Below are 23,318 nucleotides of genomic sequence, written 5' to 3'. Positions count from 1 at the left end.
TTGGGCGGCCTAGGCAGACTAATGCAGCTCCTAAGGTGGGAGTGGGCCTTGGGTACTTGAGGGACAGGGAGATGCCAGTGTTTCTAGAGGAGAGTGAAGTGGAGGCAAGAACAGCAGAGGCAAGAAGAGAGCACTGTGTGTGGGCAGGCACGTCATGTCCTGATGCCTGGGACTGAAGGCACTAGCAACACAAGACAAAATAGATAAATTGGACTCCATGAAAATTAAAATGTTTTGTGCATCAAAGGACACTATCAAGAGAGTGAAAAGACACCCTACAGAATGAGATAACCCATTTTTGAATCATATATGTGACAAGGTTTTATTATCCAGAATACCTGAAACAACTTTGTATAACAAAATGCCAGTGATTCAGTTAAAAAAAAAAAAAAAAGGGAAAAGAACTTGAATGTACTTTTCTCCATGTGTAAGTGAAAGTGAAAGTCGCTCAGTCATGTCTGACTCTTTGCAACCACATGGACTATAGCCCACCAGGTTGCTCTGATCATGGGATTCTCCAGGCAAGAATACTGGAGTGGGTTGCCATGCCCTCCTCCAGAGGATCTTCCTGACCCAGGGATCAAACCTACGTCTCTCATGTCTCCTGCATTGGCAGGAGGGTTCTTTACCACTAGTGCCACCTGGGAAGTCCCCTAATCATTATACTACCAGGGAATTCCCAGACAGAATATATTTTAGTGGTGGCCAGATGGTAGGATTACCAAGGCTATACTGGTCTTATCATTTGTTTTTAAATGAATATACAATTCACATTCTTTAGCGGTTACCCTCTTAAGAGTGAAAGTCAGTGGCTTTTTGTACATGGCATAGCTGTACATCCATTGCTATACAGTCTTAGAAAGGTAATGGAGCTGTTCACATTTCAAAATTCGCAGACTGACTAAAAGCTGATATGATATGGATTTCCCTGCAGTATAACACACATACCTGAGGATTGTGATATCTCAGTGATACAAGGTTGGTAACCTTACATTGGACATACAGCAATTAAAAGCCAAAATTATTAGCATGCAACATGCATCTTTAAGCTGTAACCCCAAACCAAAACCTTACAAGGTATAACTGATGGACTAAAAGCACTGAATCCTTTGGACTGGATAAAAGGCATAGGTGGCGGCTTATAGGCACTCGTATCTTTTTGCTGCTTTTAAATAATCTTGTGTTTAGTCTTCAGATGCACAAGAAAAGCCCTCAGAAAATTAATGAAGAAAGAAGTGGCCCAGTCAGCCTACCGACTGTTACAAAAACAAAAAGGGGGAAATGTGGGAAACATTATCCAGATGTCTTTACAAATGAGAAAAAATAACAGGAAACAGCAACAAAAAATAACCAGAGTACATGGGCTGATTGGCTGGGGTCAGAGTGACCTGAGCAGATGGAGAGAGAGGAGTGCAGACTTAGCAATGCCCGGTCAGCACAAGTCAGAAAGCTGCTTGCACACGCACTGATTGTTTCTCTGATGTTCCTGCGGGGATCTTTGCTCCCAGCCATATGGTGCCCTTTGTACAGAAAATAACATCGAAGTTCAAAAGAAAAACATTAACTGGGGACATGACTGGGAACATGGGAAATATATTACCTTTAAAAAACAGATACTTTCTGCAAACCAAGAAGCTCGATAAAAGTGATGTGGCATTGAATGTCGGGGCTCTTGATCCTCGAGGTCTTGAGTTCCCCAGTACCATCTTTCCTTCTATTCTGTGTTTGTGTTTTCTTATGTTCTGTGGCACCCGTCTCTCGCCCTATGTTGCTAAGCTAACTCAGCAATGGTGACCTTAGTCCACGCCGTGTCCTGACACAAGGTCGCCAAATTGATGAAACAGATTTTCACCTATTGAGGTCTGGGGAAGTCATTCTGATGCATACCTGATTCAAATTGAAAGTGAAAGTGTTAATCGCTCAGTCCTGTCCAACTCCCTGTGACCCCATGGACTATAGTCCACCAGGCTCCTGTCTCTGGAATTCTGGATTGGGTAGCCTTTCCCTGCTCCAGGGATCTTCCCAATCCAGGGGTCGAACTCTGATCTCTGGCTTTGCAGGTGGATTCTTTACCATCTGAGCCACCAGGGAACTCCGATTTAAGTCGAATTTTATGCTAAAACAATCTGTTTGTGGCCTATTGAACATGCATTGTCCATCTGCTTTAAATTATTAAAGCACCCACTGACCAAAAGTAAAATGTGTTTTAAAAATAAAGATTAGGGGCTTCCCTGGTGGTCCAGTGGTTAAGAATCTGCCTTGTAATGCAGAGGACACAGGTTCAGATCCCGCATGCCCAGGGGCAACTAAGCCCAGGGGCCACAATTAGTAAGCCGGGAGTGCCCTAGAATCCAGGCTAAACAAGAGATGCCACTGCAATGAGAAGCCCTCGAACTGCAGCTCGAGAGTAGACTCCACTCGCGGCAACTAGAGAAAACCCGCAAACTCCAAGGAAGACATAGCACAAAAATAAAAATACAACAATACTTTTTTTTTTTTCAATGAAGATTAGCTGCATCCCTTCCTGGGGCATCAGTGCTGGTCCTCCTTCAATGATAGGACTGTTTGCTTTTTGAAATCTTGGAAGAATGTTTCCCTGACTTGTTTGATGTACTATGTTCTGACAAGAGAGGAAACTGCTAAAAACCGTGCTTCTCCTGAGCAGTTCCTCTGAGAGGCTGTCTTAAGTGCTATGGTTTTCAGTTTGGCTTAAATAAATGTGTTTATTCGTTTAATTTTATTTCCATCATCAAAGCGCTAGGACCCGTATTTTCTCGTCCACATTCCGTGAACGGAGCAATCTGAGATGCAGGAGAAGGACACAGGGGAACCGCGGAGCGGACACCATGGAGTCCGCCGCCGCGCAGAACTGGCTGTGCGAGCAGCCCAAGTCCCAGGTGAGCAGATCAGCCAAGCCTGTCTCTGTGGCCTGTCACTCGGGGCAAGGGAGGGGTCTAGTTAAACTGTCCAATTAGCAGCGGCTGGGAGGAGTCCAGACAACCAGAATCAGGATAGGATGGGACCAGGAGAACTGTCCATCAAGGCGGGGAGGAAGAATTAACGTCCAATCAGAGCGCGGGCCCCGGAAAGCTGTCCAATCAGGGCACGCTACGGGTGCGCTTCCAGCCCCGGGAAGTTTCTCTCAGCCTCTGCGGCACTGTTGTGAACTAGTCCCGGCGTTATCTGGTGTTCTGTCCCAGTCGCTCTCACTAACCGAGGTCGCAGGGCACGCTTTGGAAACCCGGAACGAGGAGAAGATGGTGAGTGCATGGGTCAGGGCCCTAAGAGAGAAAAGTTCCGGTTTGGACGGACCGGAACTTACCGAAGATGACTGCTGGCCAGGGTCTACCCGCGACCCACCCACGGGGTTCCAGCCCGAGTTCCCTCCTCGGCCGTGGGGTGGGGACCCAGAGTCCTGTCCCGGGGTCTCGACCCGAGTCTCCCGAGTCCTGACGTCCTGTTGCGCGTCCCGACACAAGTTCTCCCTCGGTTGCGGGGTGGGGACCCAGCATCTTGTCCCGGGGTCCCGCAAGGAAGGGACCCGACGTCCTATTCTGGGTCCCGACCCATTTCCCCCCTCGAGGTGGGCGGCGGCGGGGACCCGGCGTCTTATCCCGGAGTCCCGACCAGAGTTCCCCATCTCGACCGTGGGATGGGGACATGGCGCTTTGTCCTGTTATTGCGCGGGGTCCAGGGCGTCAGGACACAGCCTGTGGTCCCGTGGGCGTCGGAGGGAGGACAGGACGGCTCCCAACGGGCCGTTAGGCTCAAAGGGAGGCGGGGGCGGGGGTGCTCCTCCCTGAACCTCACAGATAAGTCCGGACTAGTGGAGGAGACTGTATGATAAAGAAACACTGTTGCAATAGGGCAGAGGCTCCAACCACACCGCAAAGGACTTTCGTTTTCAATGAGAGGAGGGGGACCAGGAGGGAAGTTGGGCGAGTGAGGCGCACGGATTCCGAGACCAGCGTGGCTGTGTTGAGTCCAGCTCAGCAACATAGAGCGAGAGACGGGTGCCCGCAGGGCATAAGGAAACACAGAATAGAAGGAAAGATGGGACCGGGGAACTCAAGACCTCGAGGATCAAGAGCCCCGACATTCAGTGCCGCATCACTTTTATGATTTTATTGAGCTTCTTGGTTTGCAGAAAGTATCTGTTTTTTAAGATAACATGTTTCCCATGTTCCCAGTCATGTCCCCAGTTAATGTTTTTCTTTTGAACTTCGATGTTATTTTCTGTACAAAGGACACCATATGGCTGGGAGCAAAGATCCCCGCAGGAACATCAGAGAAACAATCAGTGCGTGTGCAAGCAGCTTTCTGACTTGTGCTGACCGGGCATTGCTAAGTCTGCAGTCCTCTCTCTCCATTTGCTCAAGCAGGTCACTCTGACCCCAGCCAATCAGCGCATGTACTCTGGTTATTTTTTGTTATTTTTTCTCATGGTTTTGCAAAGACATCTGGAGAATGTTTTCCCACATGGCTGGACTGGATACGGCTCCTGTTCTCTGAAGAAGCTGACTAGGGGTTTGTTCTGAACCTCAGTGTTGCTCAGACATGGGGGCGACCCAATTTTCAGGAAGGAACCTGTGGGGAAGAGTGTCCTAATGTGGGGTAAGAAATGGGACATAGAGAACTTGGTCAAGCCCAAATGTGCGGGACCACGGACTTCCTGGTGCCAAAGGTAAAATGTCAAAGTGGGGCTGGCCTCTGCATACCTGCAGGGAGCATCACAGAGTATCTTGTACTTTAGGAACTGACCCACAGTGACTTTCCCCACAAGTTGATTTCTGCCTCAGGAGGTCCCAATGCCCTCCTGTCTCGTGTAGAACAGCAATCAGTATTGAGTCTGCAAAGAAAAAAGTTTTATTTGGGGTCTTAAGAATTGCAGTTCGGGGGGACATGCATTTGAGTTGATGGAATACTATTTATGTTTTTGAGGCATGACAAGAAAATGTAAGCATATTGGGCTCTTCCTAGTGTTGATTTGTGTGGCTCCATTAACCAGCAGACCTTCTCAAAGGGAGGAGTGTCTGCTCCACAAGAAAGATTTTTAAAAAGTATTCCTCCTTCTCCCACCAACAGTGTAACTCCAAGATAATATTTCTTTCCTAATCCTGTCAAGGGTCATGCTGATCTCCTGCAGATTTAGACTGTGTATTTTTGCTGAACTTTATGAGAAATGTCATTGTGTCATTTTGATGTATGTTCCTTTGTCTCAGAAATGTATATGACTTAGTGTTCTTGCCTGGACAATCCCAGGGACGGGGGAGCCTGGTGGGCTGCCGTCTATGGGGTCGCACAGAGTCGGACACAACTGAAGTGACTTAGCAGCAGCAGTAGCAGTAGGCCTTCCTTGGAAGTCCAGTGGTTAATACTCCATCTTTTAATGCAGGGCATTCAGGTTCATCCCTGGTTTGGGGAACCTAAAATCCCACAAGCAGCAGAGAGCGACAAAAAAAAAAAAAAAAGGGTATATGACTGCCTTAGACTTCTAGTAAGTGGAACAGTCCTCAGAGTTTTATAAGAAACTATCTCCTGGGTTATAATCCTTAGGTTGGCTTAAATAAAATTCTCTTATCTTCACTATTCGATTCACTGTTAATTTTTCATCAACAGCGTAAAACTGAATATCAGGCTTATTAAAGGAAAAGCCACAGGGCTGTTAAAGTTGCCTGGAATGAATTATGGTAGACACTGACACAGGGAACCAAATATTTGTCCTTGAGAGAGAGGCTGTCATGAGTTATTTAGGGGAAGGGTCCATTTAAGTATCTTGACTTTCTGAACTACTGGGCAAATGTTCTGGATGCCTGCATTAAGGCAGTAAGTAGTGAAAAGTTCAGATTCCTGCCTAAACCCCAGTTCTTCAGTGGCCTCCTGGCTCCAGTTTATAGCGCTCCCTTAGTAATACTGACTCCATTTTATTTTTCCTTTCACACCTGTCTCGTCCTGTCCTGGCTCCCGGACTTTGGGGGTAGCCCTGAACAGGGTGCACTGAAAGGAACTGAGTGGCACTTTTATGTTCGGGAAAGTGAAAGTGAAGTGAAGTCGCTCAGTCGTGTCTGACTCTTTGCGACCCCACGGACTGTAGCCTACCAGGCTCCTCTGTCCATGGGATTTTCCAGGCAAGAGTACTGGAGTGGATTGCCATTTCCTTCTCCAGGGGATCTTCCCGACCCAGGGATTGAACCGAGGTCTCCCGCATTGTAGACAGACGCTTTACCATCTGAGCCACCAGGGAAGTCAGGAAAAGGGGACTGCAACCTGTGAAGTGATGCTGTGTCCGTCTGGCCAAGGGTAGATTCGGCTTGGAGTTCACCGGCGCAGCCAAGTCTCCTGGAAAGTAATAAGCCAGGCAGTAAAGGGCTGAAGCCGACTACCCGTACTTCCGCCCTGCTTGGCCACGTGGCCTCCAGCCGGCCTGTCCCTCACAATCTAGTCCTTCACCAGTTGTCAATCAAGGCCCGGGAGGGGGTGTTTCCAGAGGCACATCCAATCAGGGACGGGGGTGGGCACGCTCGCCGACGTGGTGACGTCGCTGTCTGCTGCCGGGGCGTCCCATCGCACCTACCTCGCGGGAAACTTGGCGTCCGCTTGCTGTCGCTCTGACCTGCCTGAGCCATTGGGCTGCAGGGCCACGGAGAGAGCCACCTGAATGCGCGGGGAGGGACTGAAATGGTGAGTGCATGGAGCTGGCGCTGAGACTGGCTGGGGCTGGTTCCAACTGGCCGGACGGCAGTCTCCACCGTCCACCTCGTTTCGCGTGCCGGCCTCCTATCCGGTCCTCGCGGGGCTCCCGGGTCCCAATTCGGGTCTCCGGATCCCGACCGCGATGTGGGGTCTCGTGAGTTCCGACCGGGTCCTTGGCCTGTTGGATGTCTGGCTGAGGACGAGGCAACGTCCGGAGCGGGTGGTCGGGTTCTGGGGTCCTTCCCGGGACCTGACAGATGAACTCAAGTCCACAGTTGGTCGGAGAGACTCTATTGCAAATGCTGTTGCCAGAGCGCCGAGGCTCGGATCTCAGGGATGTGCCAGCCGCCAACCACACGGAAAAGTACTTTTCTGTGTGAGGAAGGCTCATTGACAGAATCAGAGGTCCTGTGGTCAGGGCATCCTCGGCCCAGTTCAAGGGGGGCTTGTTCTACCGCTCAGTGATCCTCAGTTTGGGAGTTGTAGGGAAAGTGACCAGAGTCAGGGGCATTTGGGAAGAGAAGCTTGGAGCAAAGTTTGGGTAAAAAAATGGAAGTTGATTTTTAAAATAACAATTACTTACTAGGAAAAATGGATTTATTGGGGACCAACAAAAAATTGCAATTAGGGACAGACGAGGTATAGCAAAAGCTATAAACAAGTCCAACAAACTTATGTATTGGGGAGAAAGGAGGGAGTTGGGAGGGGTTGTATTGGTGTAATAAAATCCATGGAGAAAATGGAAAATTCAATTTTTCTCATTGGCTAGTTGCTGGGGTAGCCATTGTCTTGAGAAGTTGCAGTGTATGTACATGTTTTTCTGTTGGGTGCTGTAATTGATGATTCTTTCTTGTTTTCCATTTTTCTCTTCAAATCTGCAATCCACAGTTCTTCCTCTAATTGATGTCAAGTGGTACTGGGTGAGACTCTTCCTTCTGGCTCCACCCTTGATTCTTTTTAGGTAGTTTTCACTTTCTTAATTTTCACATGGGCCGTTGAGAACACTTGGTCAAGACTGTGGCACTGAAACAACCCAAACCTTTTAGCAAGAGACTTTTATTCCAGTGAGTTATTCCAGAGGGAGAAGGGTCTGTTCCACCAGACACAGGGGGCCCTCTGCAGGAGGGAGGACCTGTGACCCTAAGATCTGCAAGTGTCTCAAGAGCTGGGCAAGGAGAGTTTTCCTTTTACAGAGAGGAGTGACCACAACCAGGAAGGGCCAGGTGTGGTGCTTGGATGGTAGATCCCTGAGGCCAGCCTGTCGTTAGGGATCTGTGTGCTGGCTGGGATGAGCAGGCCAAAGTTCAGGGGGAAGTCAAGGGGCTGAACCAAAGTTTGGCCAACAAGCACTTGTTCTGTGTGGTCACTGGGGCAGGCAGGTCCCCTAATCACAATAAGGCGGAAATGGGGCTTTGGGGTTGGGGGGCAGTATCTCGCGTTGCCCTAAATAAACAAAGGGTCTCCGTGTGAGGCTTTTCTGAATCAAGTGGGGCAGTTTCTTGCAGCTTCCCATTTTCCAGAACACCAAAGTGTGAGGGGTCCTTTCACCTTCCATACGTGTTTCCAGGAGCACAGAGCTCACAGAGGGTTCAGCGTTGTCCCCTGACATGGGGGAGCAGCCTCCTCTGGTCCAGCTCAGCACGAATAACTTCCCTTCCTCCAGCTTCCGGTTTCAGCAGGTGTAAAATACTGAATTCTTCTTGCCTGGCTTCTTCTCAGTGAGGGTGGTAACATCTCAGGTCTCTGCTCTTTCCTGAAGACTCGGGTTCTCCTGGGTCTTTGGGACTTAACCAGAGATGCCTCTGGGGAGAAGGGAATGTTCTGTCTTCCATTAGAATTGCCGGAAATGCAATGTGAAGTGGGTGGAGATGTGAATGAAAAAAATTATTAGGAATCTTAGCAACTCTTCCATGAAGGGTGTCTGGTGCTGGTCCACTTCCTGTTATTAGTCAGTTAGCAGACACAGAAATTCTGGGAACAGTGACCTGTGCTATGGAGACTTGCTCACTTCGTTTTAGATGAGTCACAGCTTTTTGTTACGAGGAGTTAGTGAACTGATCCCTGTCTTCTCAAAGGGATGAGCAGTAACCAGTTTCTCGAACCAGAAACTTGCCCTAAAATTTCCCTCCCCTGCGTTATCCAGGAACACAGGAGGAAGCAGCAATTTTGCAGATCCTCATTCACACACGGAGATGGGGCATCATGTCTTCTGTAAATGACCCAAAGCCAGTGCATCCCCTGGGGTTGGGGACAAGCTGAGCCTGGGAACGAGGGGAAGGAAGGTGCCCTGGGGTCTTGCTGGTGCCCTTCCCCACATGGGTGGCCTCGGACCATAGAACCACCACAGAAGGAGCTGTTAATGGCAGGAGGGTGGGGGAGGGGATCTACCTGCAGAAGTGCTGAGGGGTGATGTGTCCCCTAAGGCTGGCTGTTTCCTGACCTTTGCTTTGGGCCTCATCCAGGGAGTTGGTGGATTGTGAGGTGTGCGGCCTGAGTGAGTGTGAAGTGTGAGTGACATGGTGAAGTCTCCTTAGGTTCAACTGCTGCTGAGAGGGTGGATGAACTTGAGCGTTTCCTCCTGGTGAAAATTGAAGCTCAGAGGAGGGGCCTTTTTTTACCACCGTGGGGAAGCTCAGTCCCTCCCCCTGCCCTGGGGGCACCCCTTAGCCCCCAGTTCACACAGCTTTGACCTTCTGACTTGGGGTCTTCTGTGCACCATGGGCATGTGCATCAGGCTGCTGATCTGAGCGGCTCACACTTGGCTGCTCTTTCCTTTTATTTCCTTGATGAGTCTTCTGCCCTGTGAGTACAAGTGTGTAAGATATTTTTCTTCCTTTACGTGAAGGTGTAGGGGTTTGTTTTTTCAGATACACTTACTTATGTGTGTGTACAGTTTTCTAAAGAATTATTTACTTATTTTGGAGCTGTGCCGGGTCTTCATTGCTGCGTTTGGGCTTTCTCTAGTTGCAGTGAGCAGAGGCTTCTCTTGTGGTTCCCAGGCTCTAGAGTGCAGGCTCAGTTGTTGTGGCTCACGGGTGTAGTTGCCCCTCGGCTTGTGGGATCTTCCCAGACCAGGGATCAAACCCATGTCCCCTTCATTGGCAAGTGGATTCTTAACCTCTGGACCACCAAGGCAAGTCCTTTAAATCTATTGTTAATTTCCTATTGTGTCCTCTTTTTCTTTCTTTCTGGGACTCCAGTGATACTAATGTTTTGTGTTTGTCCCATGGGTCTCTTTATTTATTTTTTGTCTATTTTCTCTCTGTTGTTCAGATTGTTGTTGTTGTTCAGTCGCTCAGTCACGTCCGACTCTTTATGACCCCATGGACTGCAACACACCAGGGTTCCCTGTCCTTCACCATCTCCTGGAGTTTGCTCAAACTCATGACTATTGAGTAGGTGATGCTATCCAACCATCTCATCCTCTGTCGTCCCCTTCTCCTCCTGCCTTCAATCTTTCCCAGCATCAGGGTCTTTTCCAGTGAGTCAACTCTTTGCATGAGGTGGCCAAAGTATTGGAGTTTCAGCTTTAGCATCAGTCCTTCCAATGGATATTCAGATTTGATTTCCTTTAGGATTGACTGGTTTGATCTCCTTGCAGCCCAAGGGGACTCTCAGAAGCCTTCTCCAACGCCACAGTTCAAAAGCATCTGTTCTTTGGTGCTCAACCTTCTTTATGGTCCAACTCACATCTGTACATGACTACTGGGAAAACCTTAGCTTTGACTAGAAGGACTTTTGTTGGCAAAGTAATGTCTCTGCTTTTTAATATACTGTATAGGTTTGTTGTAGCTTTTCTTCCAAGGAGCACTTTCTTCCAAGGAGTCACCATCTGCAGTGATTTTGGAGCCCAAGAAAATAAAGTCTGTCACTGTTTCCATTGTTTTCCCATCTATTTGCTATGAAGAGATGGGACCAGATGCCATGATCTTAGTTTTTTGAATATTAAGTTTTAGGTCAGCTTTTTCACTTTCCTCTTTCATCTTCATCAAGGGGCTCTTTAGTTCCTCTTCACTTCCTGCCGTAAGAGTGGTATCATCTGCATATCTGAAGTTATTGATATTTCTCCCGGCAATCTTGATTCCAGCTTGTGCTTCATGCAGCCCAGCACTTGGTGTGATGTACTCTGTATGTAAGTTAAATAAAAGAGTGACAATACACAGCTTTTGACATACTCCTTTCCCAATTTTGAACTAGTCTATTGTTCCATGTCTGGTTCTGTTGCTTCTTGACCTGCATACAGGTTTCTCAGGAGGCAGGTAAGGTGGTCTGGTATTCCCATCTCCTTAAGAATTTTCCAGTTTGTTGTGATCCACACAATCAAAGGCTTTGGTGTAGTCAGTGAAACAGAAGTAGATGTGTTTTTGGAACTCTCTTGCTTTTTCTATGATCCAGCGGATATTGGCAATTTGATCTCTGGTTCCTCTGCCTTTTTTCTAAATCCAGCTTGTATATCTGGAGGTTCTTGGTTCACATACTGTTGAAGCCAGCCTAGCTTAAAGGATTTTGAGCATGACCTTGCTAGCTTGTGAAATGAGTACAACTGTGCAGTAGTTTGAACATTCTTTGGCATTCCCTCCTTTGGGATTGGAATGAAAACTGACCTTCTCCAGTCCTGTGGCCCCTATTGAGTTTTCCGAATTTGCTGGCATATTGAGTTCAGCACTTTAACAGCATCATCTTTTAGGGTTTGAAATAGCTCACCTGGAATTCCATCACCTCCACTAGCTTTGTTTGTAGTGATGCTTTCTAAGGCCCACTTGACTTTGCATTCCAGGATGTCTGGCTCTAGGTAAGTAATCACACCATCGTGATTATCCAGGTCATTAAGATCTTTTTTGTATAGTTCTTCTGTGTATTCTTGGCTCCTCTTCTTAATATCTTCTGCTTCTGTTAGGTCCAGACCATTTCTGTCCTTAATGGTGCCCATCTTTGCATGAAATGTTCTTTGGTATCTCTGTTTTTCTTGAAGAGATCTCTAGTCTTTCCCATTCTTTTGTTTTCCTCTGTTTCTTTGCATTGTTCACTTAGGAAGACTTTCTCCTTGCTATTCTTTGGTACTCTGCATTCAGATGGGTATATCTTTTCTTTTCTTCTTTGCCTTTCACTTCTCTTTTCTCAGCTATTTGTAAGGCCTCCTAAGACAACCATGCTGCCTCTTTGCCTTTCTTTTTCTTGGGGATGGTTTTGATCACTGCGTCCAGTACAGTGTTATCCATAGTTCTTCGGGCACTCTATCAGATTTAATCCCTTAAATCAGGTTGGTTAAATTCTGATGTCCTACCTTCAAGTTGATTGATTCTTTTCTCTATCATATTCATGCTGTATTTTAAACCATCCAGTTTTTTAGTTCAGTTACTGTATTTCAGTTCTAAGTTTTCCATTTGGTTCTTCTTTGTAGCTTTTATTTCTTTGCTGAGACTTTCAATTTTTTGTTTCAAGTGTGTTTGTAATTACTCATTGAAGTATTTTCTATAGCTTTAAAATCCTTGCCAGATAATTCCCTGTATGATTTTGGTGTTGGTGTCTGTTGGTTGTCTTTGAGGTGTAGGTTTTTATTCATTGGTTGATTGATAGCACCTCTCAGCAGTCAGCCCCCTGGATGACGATTGTCCTGATCTTTTTTATTCTTTGCAGCTTTGGAGTGTCCCTCATCACCAGCAGTGTTTTATTTGGTTTTGCTTCTGCTGCATTTGTAGTAAGTGAAGGTGACCACACCAGTAGCAGCATACAGAAGGCTTCTCTGTGGTTCTCAGTCCGTATGTTTCAAACGTCATGTCAGAAGAAGGGCTCCCCCAGTTAACTCCTCCATCCAGTCCTCGTGGGGCTTGGGTTGTCTCACATTTAAAAAAAAATTTATTTGGCAGCTCATGGGGTCTTCAGTTGCAGCATGTGAACTCCTAGTTGCAGTACGTGGGACCTAGTTCCCTGACCAGGGATCAAACCCAGGTCCCCTGCATTGGGAGCATGGAGTCTTAGCCACTACACCACCAGGCAAGTCCCTCACATTTATTTTTGATTTGTCAGCAGTGCTGTTATTCTCCTTTTTGTCTCCCAACTCTAAGTGCAAGGTATAAATATTTTATATCTAAGAGAAAAATTGTGGGATTGTAGATTATGGATAAGTTAGAAATACTAGGAAGTGTAGAGGGGTGACTGGAGTTGAATGTTTATTCCATGCCATTTCTAGCACTTGGAGAATCCAGCTTAATTTTGTTCCTCTTTTGTGTCCATTTGTGTGAAATGGGGTCTGCTTGTGATTGTAAATTGGTTTTTACTGATAACCATTGGTGGTGAGCATTTCTTTCAATGGGTAATTCATCTTCTGTGAAATAGTTTCCTCACCTTGAACTCATTTGCATGTCTACTGATTTCTCATGTCTTATTTACATACTGTGGACATTCATCTTTTTTTCATTTCTAGGTATGGCAAATATGTTTTCCTAGATTGTGAGTTATCGTTTCTCTCAATTTTTTACTTTTTAAAATTCACTGTTGGGACTTCCCTGGTGGTCAAGTGGCTAAGACTCTGAGCTCCCAATGCAGGTGAGCCAGGTTCTATCCCTGGTCAGGGAACTAGACCCCACATGCCCCAGCTAAGACCCAACACAGCCAAATAAATAAATAAAAAGAAATATTTAAAAAATAAATAAAATTCATTGTTAATTGGAGAATAATTGCTTTACAGTGTTGTGTTGCTTTCTGCCTTACAAGAAAGTGAATCAGCCATAAATATACATATATTCCCTCCCTCTTGAGCCTCCCTCCCACCCCCACCCCAATTCTGGGTAATTCTTAACTTTAATAGACTTGGATTGAATTTATCCATCTCTTCCTTTGTAGCTTACTCTTTTTTCCATATATAAGAAAACTCATCCTACACTCAAGTGTTTCCCTGTAGTGTCTCATAGAGTGTCCTGCTTTCTTCTTTCACAGTTAAGTCCACAGTGAATTGGTTATTGTACATGTAGTTATAAGAGAAAAGATTTCTTACTCCCCTGGAGATAGCCAGTGGCTGCTGCCCCATGTGTCAGTAGCCTGCTCCCAGCAGCACATGCCCTGGCATAGATCCTTCTGTGCATTGTGATTTTTTCCATAGGTGTATCTAGCCATCCCTCTGTTAACGCCATCCTGTCATAATCACTGTAATTTAAAACATTTCAATGTACATTAGGAAACATCCCACCACCTTACTCCATAGAAAATCTTGGTTGTTTTTAGAAATTCGTCTTTTATTTAAGTTTTTAGAAGTGGTTTTTAAGTCAAACAAAGCAGAACAAACCGACCCTAAAAGAAACCTTGTTGTGCACTGGAATGGTACTTTCATAAAATCTTAAATGTTTGGGAGGTGACATCATGGTCTCTTCTGTGGATATGGCTCATCTCTCCATTTCTTTCTTTTTACTATTGTCATTAAATGTTTTGGAATTTATCCACTAAAACATTTTTACAGACATAATTGAGAAAGAAAACTAGTATTAGTAACAATCAGTTTTTACTTTTAATTTTAAAAAAATGTTTTTTTCCTGTGGCATGAGTCTAGCCCTGTTGTCTTGGGTTATTACCCCAGTGCCCTTTTGACTGTCTCTAACCTTCTACCCATTACACTGCCAGTGGTAGCCCTGATGCAGTGCTGGGTGGAGTAAGGAGGGGGGGCAAATGAACCAGAGATGTGAGGAAGGCAAGGGTCTGGGCTGGGTGGCATTGAGAGAATGGGCTGGATGGCTCATGCTGGGACTCTCACTCATTTGGGGAGCTCATGGGGCAGTGGGGAGGGCTGCCTGGGATGGAGGAGCCAAGTAGGGCACATAGATGTGGGGGGAACACTTGGGCTGAGGGCAAGATGACAGCCTTCTGTTCCTTGGACACACACACACTCAGACACCACTCTCAGAAGAACACTTGGACACACATACCAGTACGCTTCTTCACCTGCACCCTGCCCCCAGCTCCCTGTCTCTCACCCTGCTCTCCTTTTCTATCCCACTTACCCAGCATCTTTCAGGATTTGAAATAGCTCAACTGGAATTTCATCACCTCCACTAGCTTTGTTCATAGTGATGCTTTCTAAGGCCCACTTGACTTCACATTTCAGGATGTCTGGCTCTAGATGAGTGATCACACCATCGTGATTATCTGGGTTGTGAAGGTTTTTTTTGTACAGTTCTTCTGTGTATTCTTGCCACCTCTTAATATCTTCTGCTTCTGTTAGGTCCATACCATTTCTGTCCTTTATCGAGCCCATCTTTGCATGAAATGTTCCCTTGGTATCTCTAATTTTCTTGAAGAGATCTCTAGTCTTTCCCATTCTGTTGTTTTCCTCTATTTCTTTGCATTGATCACTGAAGAAGGCGATGGAATTCCAGTTGAGTTATTTCAAATCCTCAAAGATGATGCTGTGAAAGTGCTGCACTCAATATGGCAGCAAGTTTGGAAAACTCAGCAGTGGCCAAAGGACTGGAAAAGGTCAGTTTTCATTCCAATCCCAAAGAAAGGCAATGCCAAAGAATGCTCAAATTACTGCACAGTTGCACTCATCTCACATGCTAGTAAAGTAATGTTCAAAATTCTCCAAGCCAGGCTTTAGCAATACGTGAACCGAGAACTTCCTGATGTTCAAGCTGGTTTTAGAAAAGGCAGAGGCACTAGAGATCAAATTGCCGACATCTGCTGGATCATGGGAAAAGCAAGAGAGTTCCAGAAAAACATCTATTTCTGCCTTATTGACTATGCCAAAGCCTTTGACTGTGTGGATCACAATAAACTGTGGAAAATTCTGAGAGAGATGGGAATACCAGACCACCTGACCTGCCTCCTGAGAAATCTGTATGCAGGTCAGGAAGCAACAGTTAGAACTGGACGTGGAACAACAGACTGGTTCCAGATAGAAAAAGGAGTACATCAAGGCTGTATATTGTCACCCTGCTTATTTAACTTCTATGCAGAGTACATCATGAGAAACGCTGGACTGGAAGAAACACAAGCTGGAATCAAGATTGCCGGGAGAAATATCAATAACCTCAGATATGCAGATGACACCACCCTTATGGCAGAAAGTGAAGAGGAACTAAAAAGCCTCTTGATGAAAGTGAAAGAGGAGAGTGAAAAAGTTGGCTTAAAGCTCAACATTCAGAAAACGAAGATCATGGCATCCGGTCCCATCACTTCATGGGAAATAGATGGGGAAACAGTGGAAACAGTGTCAGACTTTATTTTTTTGGGCTCCAAAATCACTGCAGATCGTGACTGCAGCCATGAAATTAAAAGATGCTTATTCCTTCTAAGAAAAGTTATGACCAACTTAGATAGCATAGTCAAAAGCAGACACATTACTTTGCCGACTAAGGTCCATCTAGTCAAGGCTATGCTTTTTCCAGTAGTCATGTATGGATGTGAGAGTTGGACTGTGAAGACGGCTGAGTGCCGAAGAATTGATGCTTTTGAACTGTGGTGTTGGAGAATACTCTTGAGAGACCCGTGGACTGCAAGGAGATCCAACCAGTCCATTCTGAAGGAGATCAGCCCTGGAATTTCTTTGGAAGGAATGATGTTAAAGCTGAAACTCCAGTACTTTGGCCACCTCATGCAAAGAGCTGACTCATTGGAAAAGACTCTGATTCTGGGAGGGATTGGGGCAGGAGAAGAAGGGGACGACAGAGGATGAGATGGCTGGATGGCATTACGGACTCGATGGACGTGAGTCTAAGTGAACTCCGGGAGATAGTGATGGACAGGGAGGCCTGGCGTGCTGTGATTCATGGGGTCACAAAGAGTCGGACACGACTGAGTGACTGAACTATCCAGCATAGCCAGATAACATTTATAGTGTTGTTTATGGTCTGTCTTCCTGCCAGAAGGCAAGCTCCAGGAAGGCAGGGTGGTTGGCCTGCCTTGTCCACTGCTATGTGTCCACCTCCTTAGGCTTAAGTGCTCAGTAGGTAAGAACCTGGTGGCTCAGGTGGTAAAGAATCTGTTTGCAATGCAGGAGAATTGGGTTTGATTTCTGGGTCAGGAAGATTCCTTGGAGAAAGGAATGGCAACCCACTCCAGTATTTTTGCCTGGAGAATTCCATGGGCAGGGGAGTCTGGCGGGCTACAGTCCATGGAGTTGCAAAGAATCGAACACCACTGAGCACAGATGCACGCAGATAAGAACTGAGCGAACAAGTGATCCCTGCAAATCACAGTCAGGTGTGTGCCACCTGGTGCCTACGCAAACATGCCCAGTGGCCCACAATACTGCCACAGAAGTTCTCAGACACTGATGTTCTCAGTCACATGCATGCAGGCGCTTGCTCACCCCCAGACCCACATATCCATGCAACACAGAGGTACACGGGACCTTGCTGCCACTCACAGGTTCTTTCAGATTCACGCCCAACTGTCCAGGTTCCGAGGCTTGTCCTCCTGCAGACACACACCAACATGTCCCTCCTCCCCACCCTCTCAGCTTTTAAAAGTTGATTATATTTTTAAAAGATCTGTTTAAACATTTACATTTCATCTGCTTGTTTTGCTTGATCAAAATACATTGAGATTTGTTTTTGTGAGTTTGCAGTCTGCAATATGATACTGCCAGTGGGCATTTGTGAGTTCTGATAATGTTTTTAAAGTTCATTGATTATTTTTTGCTACGGATCAGTACTTCCTTTCTCTTGTTGCCAGTAATATTCCATTGTGAGATTAGACTGAATTTGTTTATCCAAGTCAGTTGATGGCTTTCTGAGTTGTTCCCATGTTTTAGCTGTCACAACTCGTGTGTGTGTGTGTCTGTGTGTATTTGTTTCTGTGTTGCTGTTTTACTTTCACCTCTCTTGGGTAGATAGATAGCTAGAGTGGAATTGCTGTTATATGGTGCTGTGTTAATAATCTTCAGGATTTGCTGGACTGTTTTCCAAAGTGGCTTCACTATTTTACCTTCTCTCCAGCAATGGTTGAGGGTTCCAAGTTCCTCACATCCTCGCCAACACTTGCTTGTCTGTCTTACAGCTCTCCTAGTGGGGATGAAGAAGTATTTGTGGTTTTCATTTGCATTTCCTTGATGACTATTGTCCCCCCCTTTTTTTTTTTCCTTTGGCCACACCTCACAGCTTTCGGCATCTTAGTTTCCTGACTAGGGAGCCAACTGAGCAATCAGGCAGTGAAAGCGCTGAGTCCTAACCCCAGGACCGCTAGCAAACTCCCTAATATTCCACATTTTCAGGAGTTTGATTAGCAAACCCCAGTTGCAGCCCAAGGTGAGGTAGCCTTGTCTTTGTAGCTGATATAGTAAGAATTTTATCATTTAGATTTCCAGAATATATCTTTGATTAAGATTCTAATTTATAAAAATAATCATTTGCTTTGTATTTCAGAGGTGTGGTGTCAGCCTATATTGTCCTAAAGATAATAATTAGGTGGGTTTGTTTTTCTCTCTGTTCAAGTTACCTTCGACTCTGTTGCCATCAGATCTGCAGCTCTTCTTTGTGGGGCATCTTCCTTGTACTCTGGGCACTTGGTTATTTATCCGAGAGACCCTGCTGGCTCGACCAATTCCTCAGGAGCCAGGCCTCCTCTTAACCTGTCATTAACTCCACGGGTGTCCCAGGCCCTGGACCCTGACCTGTGTCTGTGCCCTTGGTGTCCACTTGATCTTGATAGAGGGTTGTGTGTATGTTTCTGTCAGATATGAGGGGACCAGACCAGGCTTTTATATGCTGTTTCAGTCAAAGTGAAAGTTGTTCAGATGCAGCAGTCCTGGAAAATCTGTGTCTACAACCTCCTGACAGTATGCTCCCATTCTTGGAGAATCAAGAAAATAACTTACAAGCAGGCCACATATCCATTTCCAAGTCATCTGAATGATGATTTCATTTTCAGTACTTGTCCAGCCTCATGATCTGCTCTGTTTCATTAAAAACAGTTCTTTGTTATTATATGTTTATCAGTTATTGCTGTTACACTTTGCTTCAGTGTCCAGCACTCACCATCACTGAGGAACCTGCATTAGATTTGCTGGCATGTGATCATTTCCTGCAAGAGTGTGAGCTCAGGAGTCCTAGGAACTGAGTCCAGTTCCTGCCTGTTGGCCTCCCCATCCTTCCACACTTGGGGGTGAAGGAGGAGCCTTGCTGACACAGAACATATGGCTGTTTCAGGACTCAGTGGTCTTTGAAGACGTGGCTGTGAACTTCACCCTGGAGGAGTGGGAACTGTTGGACCCTGCTCAGAGGAAGCTCTACAGAGATGTGATGCTGGAGACCTGCAGGAACCTGGCCACTGTGGGTGAGGACGGCTTCCTCCCTGCACTAAGTCTTTAGCAAACAGTTGCTTCTTACAATGTCCTTTCTTATGAGTGATGAGGATGGGAATATTTTGAAAAAAATGGCAAACATGGTCCCCACCTTTTTAGAACCTACCTAGAATAGATGGCTTTTCCATGACAGTGTTACTATACTGAACTGATTTTTATTACTCTTGATCAGAATCCTGAGGCTCCCTAATTTCACAACTGTGAGCACGGTCTCCATTGTCACCTTGGGGCCGTGAGAGCAGCATAATGGTTTTCACCCTGTGAAAGTTATCCTGTGATCAGTACACATTTGAGATGATCCTGCTGCAGTTAAACCTACACTTAACCTGTCCTCCACCTTCCCCATGAGGAGCATTCTCTAGGAGCATTTTGGCAGCTGCACTCTGTCCCACCTCCCCGGGGCAGCTGGGTCCATGGACTTCATCCAGGGCCTCTGTACCTGCGATCACCAGGGACCACACCTGCTCAGGAGGAGCATGTTCTGGGTCAGGGAGGGATATTTGGATGTACGCGTTAGGAGCACAACTCAGGTCTCTGAGAAGGTGATAGGTGTCATTAACTTGGCTTCCCTCTTGGAGTTTTCATCCATTCTTGTCCACTTGAAGTCTTTTTGGAGCTCCTCTGACAAAGGGATCATTTGGGAAAGTGCATTTTGCCCAGTTCCTTTCTACTTTACTTCTGTGAGGTACTTATTAGTGAAGAGACTGCCATTTTGACTCATTTTCCCTATGATGGCCATCACTCTCTCCTTGGGTTCAGTTAATATATTAATATAGCTTACAGAACTCAGAGAAACATGCTTCTTACTAGATCACAGGTTCATTATTAAAGGATATAATTCAGGAACAGCTAGATGTAAGAAATGCATCTAGATTAGAAAAGGAGTTTCCGTGCTTCTCCAGGTGCCAGTCTCACCACATCTCTATGTGTTCACCAACCCAGACGCTCTCCAAACCTCTTTTTCATACCTTCATTACATAAGCATGGTTGATGAAGTCACCGGCCATTGCCAGTTGATTTGATCTCTAGCTGCTCCCCCACCCCCAGAGGTTTTGGAGGTGCTGGGGGATATGGGTGGGACTGAAAGTTTCAACCCTTTAATCACGTGGTTGTCTTTATTGGCAATTAGTCCTATACTCAAGTTCTTTGCAACAGTTTCTTTCATTAATATAAACTCAATTGGGATGGAAAAGGCTTGTTATGAATCATAGGAAACCTATTTCACCTTTCTGATCCTGAAGCATTTTCTGGAAATGAGCACAAGAGACTACATATTATTCTGTTGCTTTTATTGCTCAGGAAATTCCAAGGGTTTTGAGATCCCTGAGCAGGAAACTGTGGATAAGGACCCAGTTTGAGAAGTACATGTTGGTTATCTCAGTGACCAAATATGTGTGTGTGTGTGTGTGTGTGTGTCTGATAGATCACAATATCACACATCGCCTTTCTTCCTTTATAAAATTATTTTATGTGTTTGAATGAGTCTATGGAGAGAAATCTAGATATGATCTCTCTTTCCTTTCCCCCACCATTTCTTTCTCAATGATTTAATTGTGCTTCCAATTATTGCAGGTTCTTGCCCTCAAGTTAAGGTCAGTGTATCAAGTCCTCAGTGGGATATTTTGGAGACTGAACTATGCATTGAACGGGAAGTTGTAAGATTCACAAGAAATGATTCTAGATCTGTTTTGGGAGAAAACTGGGGATTTCATAACCTACAAGATCAGCATCTAACTCAGGAGAGGCGTGTGAGGTGAGTGGCACTCCCACAGGGAGAAGGGGGATGAGGGATCTCAGCAGAGTGTTAGACTCATGTGATGGTAAAGAAAGGTGTAAACTTAGCTAAACAATTGTAAAGTTAGCTAATAAACAATTGTGTACTCAGAAATTTTACAAACAATACTTTTATAAGTGTGCTATAGATACTGAGCATCAGAAACTTAATTCAGTAGGAAACAATGATTAGAAAACCTCATGTAAAGAACACTGAAAGTTATGGCTCTCTTTGAGCCCTCAGCCAGAGCATTAACCTTTGTTGCACGTTGTCACATTGCAGAGAGTGCTGAAAACATGCCCATTCATTGAAAATCACAAATATATAGTCAAAATAATAATGAATAACCATATCATTAATCCCTAATAATTCACTTTCTGTTTTGACCAGAAATCATTTGGTGGAAAGTCTCTGTGAAGGTAAAGATCATCAATTTCTAAAAACGCCAAACAGGATTATAGATCTTACTGTGCATGAGAGTTATCAGACTAAAATTCAGCCTCATCAATGCATTACATGTGGAAAAGCCTTCACGGATCATTCTTTCAAGAAGAATCAGCAAAAGTCTCACATTGGGCCAAAACCTTATACATGTGAGGAATGTGGACAAACCTGCAGCTGTGTTTTGTGCCTCAGCCCTGCTGGGGAAACAGACTTTATAGAGAAACCTGATAAATGTCAAGATGCTGGGAGAGCATCTAAGAGATGCATGAAGAGTCACAGTAGTAAACAATCTTTAGACTGTAAAAAATCTGGAAAAGCTCTCACTTTTCAGGGACATAAGAGAGGTCAGTATGGCCAGAAAATCTATGTGTGTGATGTGTGTGGGAAATCTTTCAGTTATTATTGCCAACTTAAACGGCACGTGAGAACTCACACTGGAGAGAAACCCTATAAGTGCAAAGAATGTGGGAAAGCTTTTACTGGCATCTCACACTTCCGAGAACATGTCCGAATGCACACTGGAGAGAAGCCCTATGAGTGTAAGCAGTGTGGCAAGGCTTTCAGCTGGTGCACTTACCTTCGGGAACACATGCGAACACACAGTGGAGAAAAGCCCTATGAATGTAAGCAGTGTGGCAAAGCTTTCCCCTATCTCAAATCCTTGCAAGGACATGTGAGGATACACACAGGAGAGAAGCCTTATGTGTGTAATGATTGTGGGAAATCCTACAGTTGTCCTAAGTACTTCAGAAAACACGTGAAAACACACAGTGGAGTAAAACCCTATGAATGTACAGAATGCAGGAAAGCATTCATCACTTCTTCATCCCTTCGAGAACACATGAAAACACACAGTGAAGAGAAGCCTTATCAGTGCCAGCAGTGTGGGAAAGCCTTCAGGTATCCGAGATCTTTGCAAGGACACATGATAACTCACAGTGAAGAGAAACCGTACGAATGTCAGCAGTGTGAAAAAGCCTACAGGTGTCTCATATCCCTCCAGAGACACATGAAGATGCACACTGGCGAAAAATACTGAATACGAAGACTGGTGGGAAAGACTTCTCCCTTAAAACCTTATAAATGAAGCAGTCAAGGGGGAGAGACATTATGAATGGAAAGAATTCAGGGAAAGCCTTCAGCACTTCATTTATTTTGTACTTGAAAACTCAGGGTAGGATGAATTTTTTTAATGGAAATAAATATAGTTTTTCCTTATAAGTGCCTCATCCTGAATAGGGATCCCAGTGTGTTAATTTCTAGTTCATGTTGCTGATCTGAACACTTAAGATAGTAATCATCGCTCTATGTTCCCATCATCTTTACTGCTTGTGTTTTGTTACCCTGGACATTAAATAGACAATTATATACTACATGTCTCAGTGTCATTACAATGCCTTTTGAACCCAGAGTGAAAGTGTGTGTGTGTGTGTGTGTGTGTGTGTTTCATGTGGTATCAGTTTAGATGAAAATATTTTTGATCTTTACTTTGCCAGATGTTCATAGTATGTGATCATAATATGATCATAATATTGTTGAAAAGTCTTTTCTCATCCACTGTTATAGATACTGGAATTTCCTGACTTAGTATTTACCTTCCGCTGGAATCTTTATACTGAAAGGTATATCTTCCATGTTTCTTTTTTGCTAGTGGATACTGTATCTGTGTTCCTCACAATAGTCAGTAATTTTGGAAGTTCTTGAAAGACCTTCTGTCTTGCCTGGTAATGTTTGTAATTTGGCCTCTGCTCATTGTCCTTGACCTTGGTTAGAAATTGGACACAAAACACTGAGTTAAGAAGAATGACTTGTTGGCAGGGAGATGAAAGCTGCTGTCTAGATGATTCTACTGAACTGTGTTGTCATCTTGGGTAAGGTGGGAAACTGTATATCCAGAGTCCTTCTATTAGAGATTGTGAGTTAAAGTTCTTGAGAAGAGGAAGATGCATGAAGTCTGGAGCTGGAGTGAGGAAGCCATGGTTCTCAGCTCTTCTGTACCATCAGGAGACAGAGCTGCAGGGCAGCCTGGTGGCCTGAACTCCAGCACTGCTTTCTCACTTCTGGCTCTGCCTGTGTGGAACAGCCTGAGTCAGACACATGTTTGATGTTAGTTAC

At 45.2% G+C, this 23,318-nt stretch overlaps 1 protein-coding gene across 1 annotated transcript; it reads left to right on the top strand.

Moving 5' to 3' along the window:
* The first annotated feature begins 2,846 nt into the window (after window positions 1-2,846).
* LOC138086208 (zinc finger protein 124-like) lies at window positions 2,847-22,414 on the top strand. Its single transcript, XM_068981017.1, has 5 exons — window positions 2,847-2,897; window positions 3,201-3,260; window positions 6,743-6,967; window positions 18,831-18,957; window positions 21,179-22,414. Exons 1-5 carry the CDS (start codon window positions 2,847-2,849, stop codon window positions 22,240-22,242), a joined length of 1,527 nt encoding a protein of 508 aa, XP_068837118.1. The 3' UTR covers window positions 22,243-22,414.
* The last annotated feature ends 904 nt before the right edge of the window (window positions 22,415-23,318 follow it).

Source organism: Capricornis sumatraensis, chromosome 9 (genome assembly GCF_032405125.1).
Source record: "Capricornis sumatraensis isolate serow.1 chromosome 9, serow.2, whole genome shotgun sequence".
NCBI classification, from domain to species: domain Eukaryota; kingdom Metazoa; phylum Chordata; class Mammalia; order Artiodactyla; family Bovidae; genus Capricornis; species Capricornis sumatraensis.
This window is presented reverse-complemented; position numbering and strand designations above follow the sequence as displayed.

Bases quoted from the DNA above. Each gene is read 5' to 3' on its own strand.
- LOC138086208 (XM_068981017.1), top strand. From the start codon at position 2,847: ATGGAGTCCGCCGCCGCGCAGAACTGGCTGTGCGAGCAGCCCAAGTCC. The intron at 3,261-6,742 runs GTGAGTGCATGG...GCCGGACGGCAG, and splicing joins CCCGGAACGAGGAGAAGATG to TCTCCACCGTCCACCTCGTT. The intron at 6,968-18,830 runs GTTGGTCGGAGA...TGGCTGTTTCAG, and splicing joins CAGATGAACTCAAGTCCACA to GACTCAGTGGTCTTTGAAGA.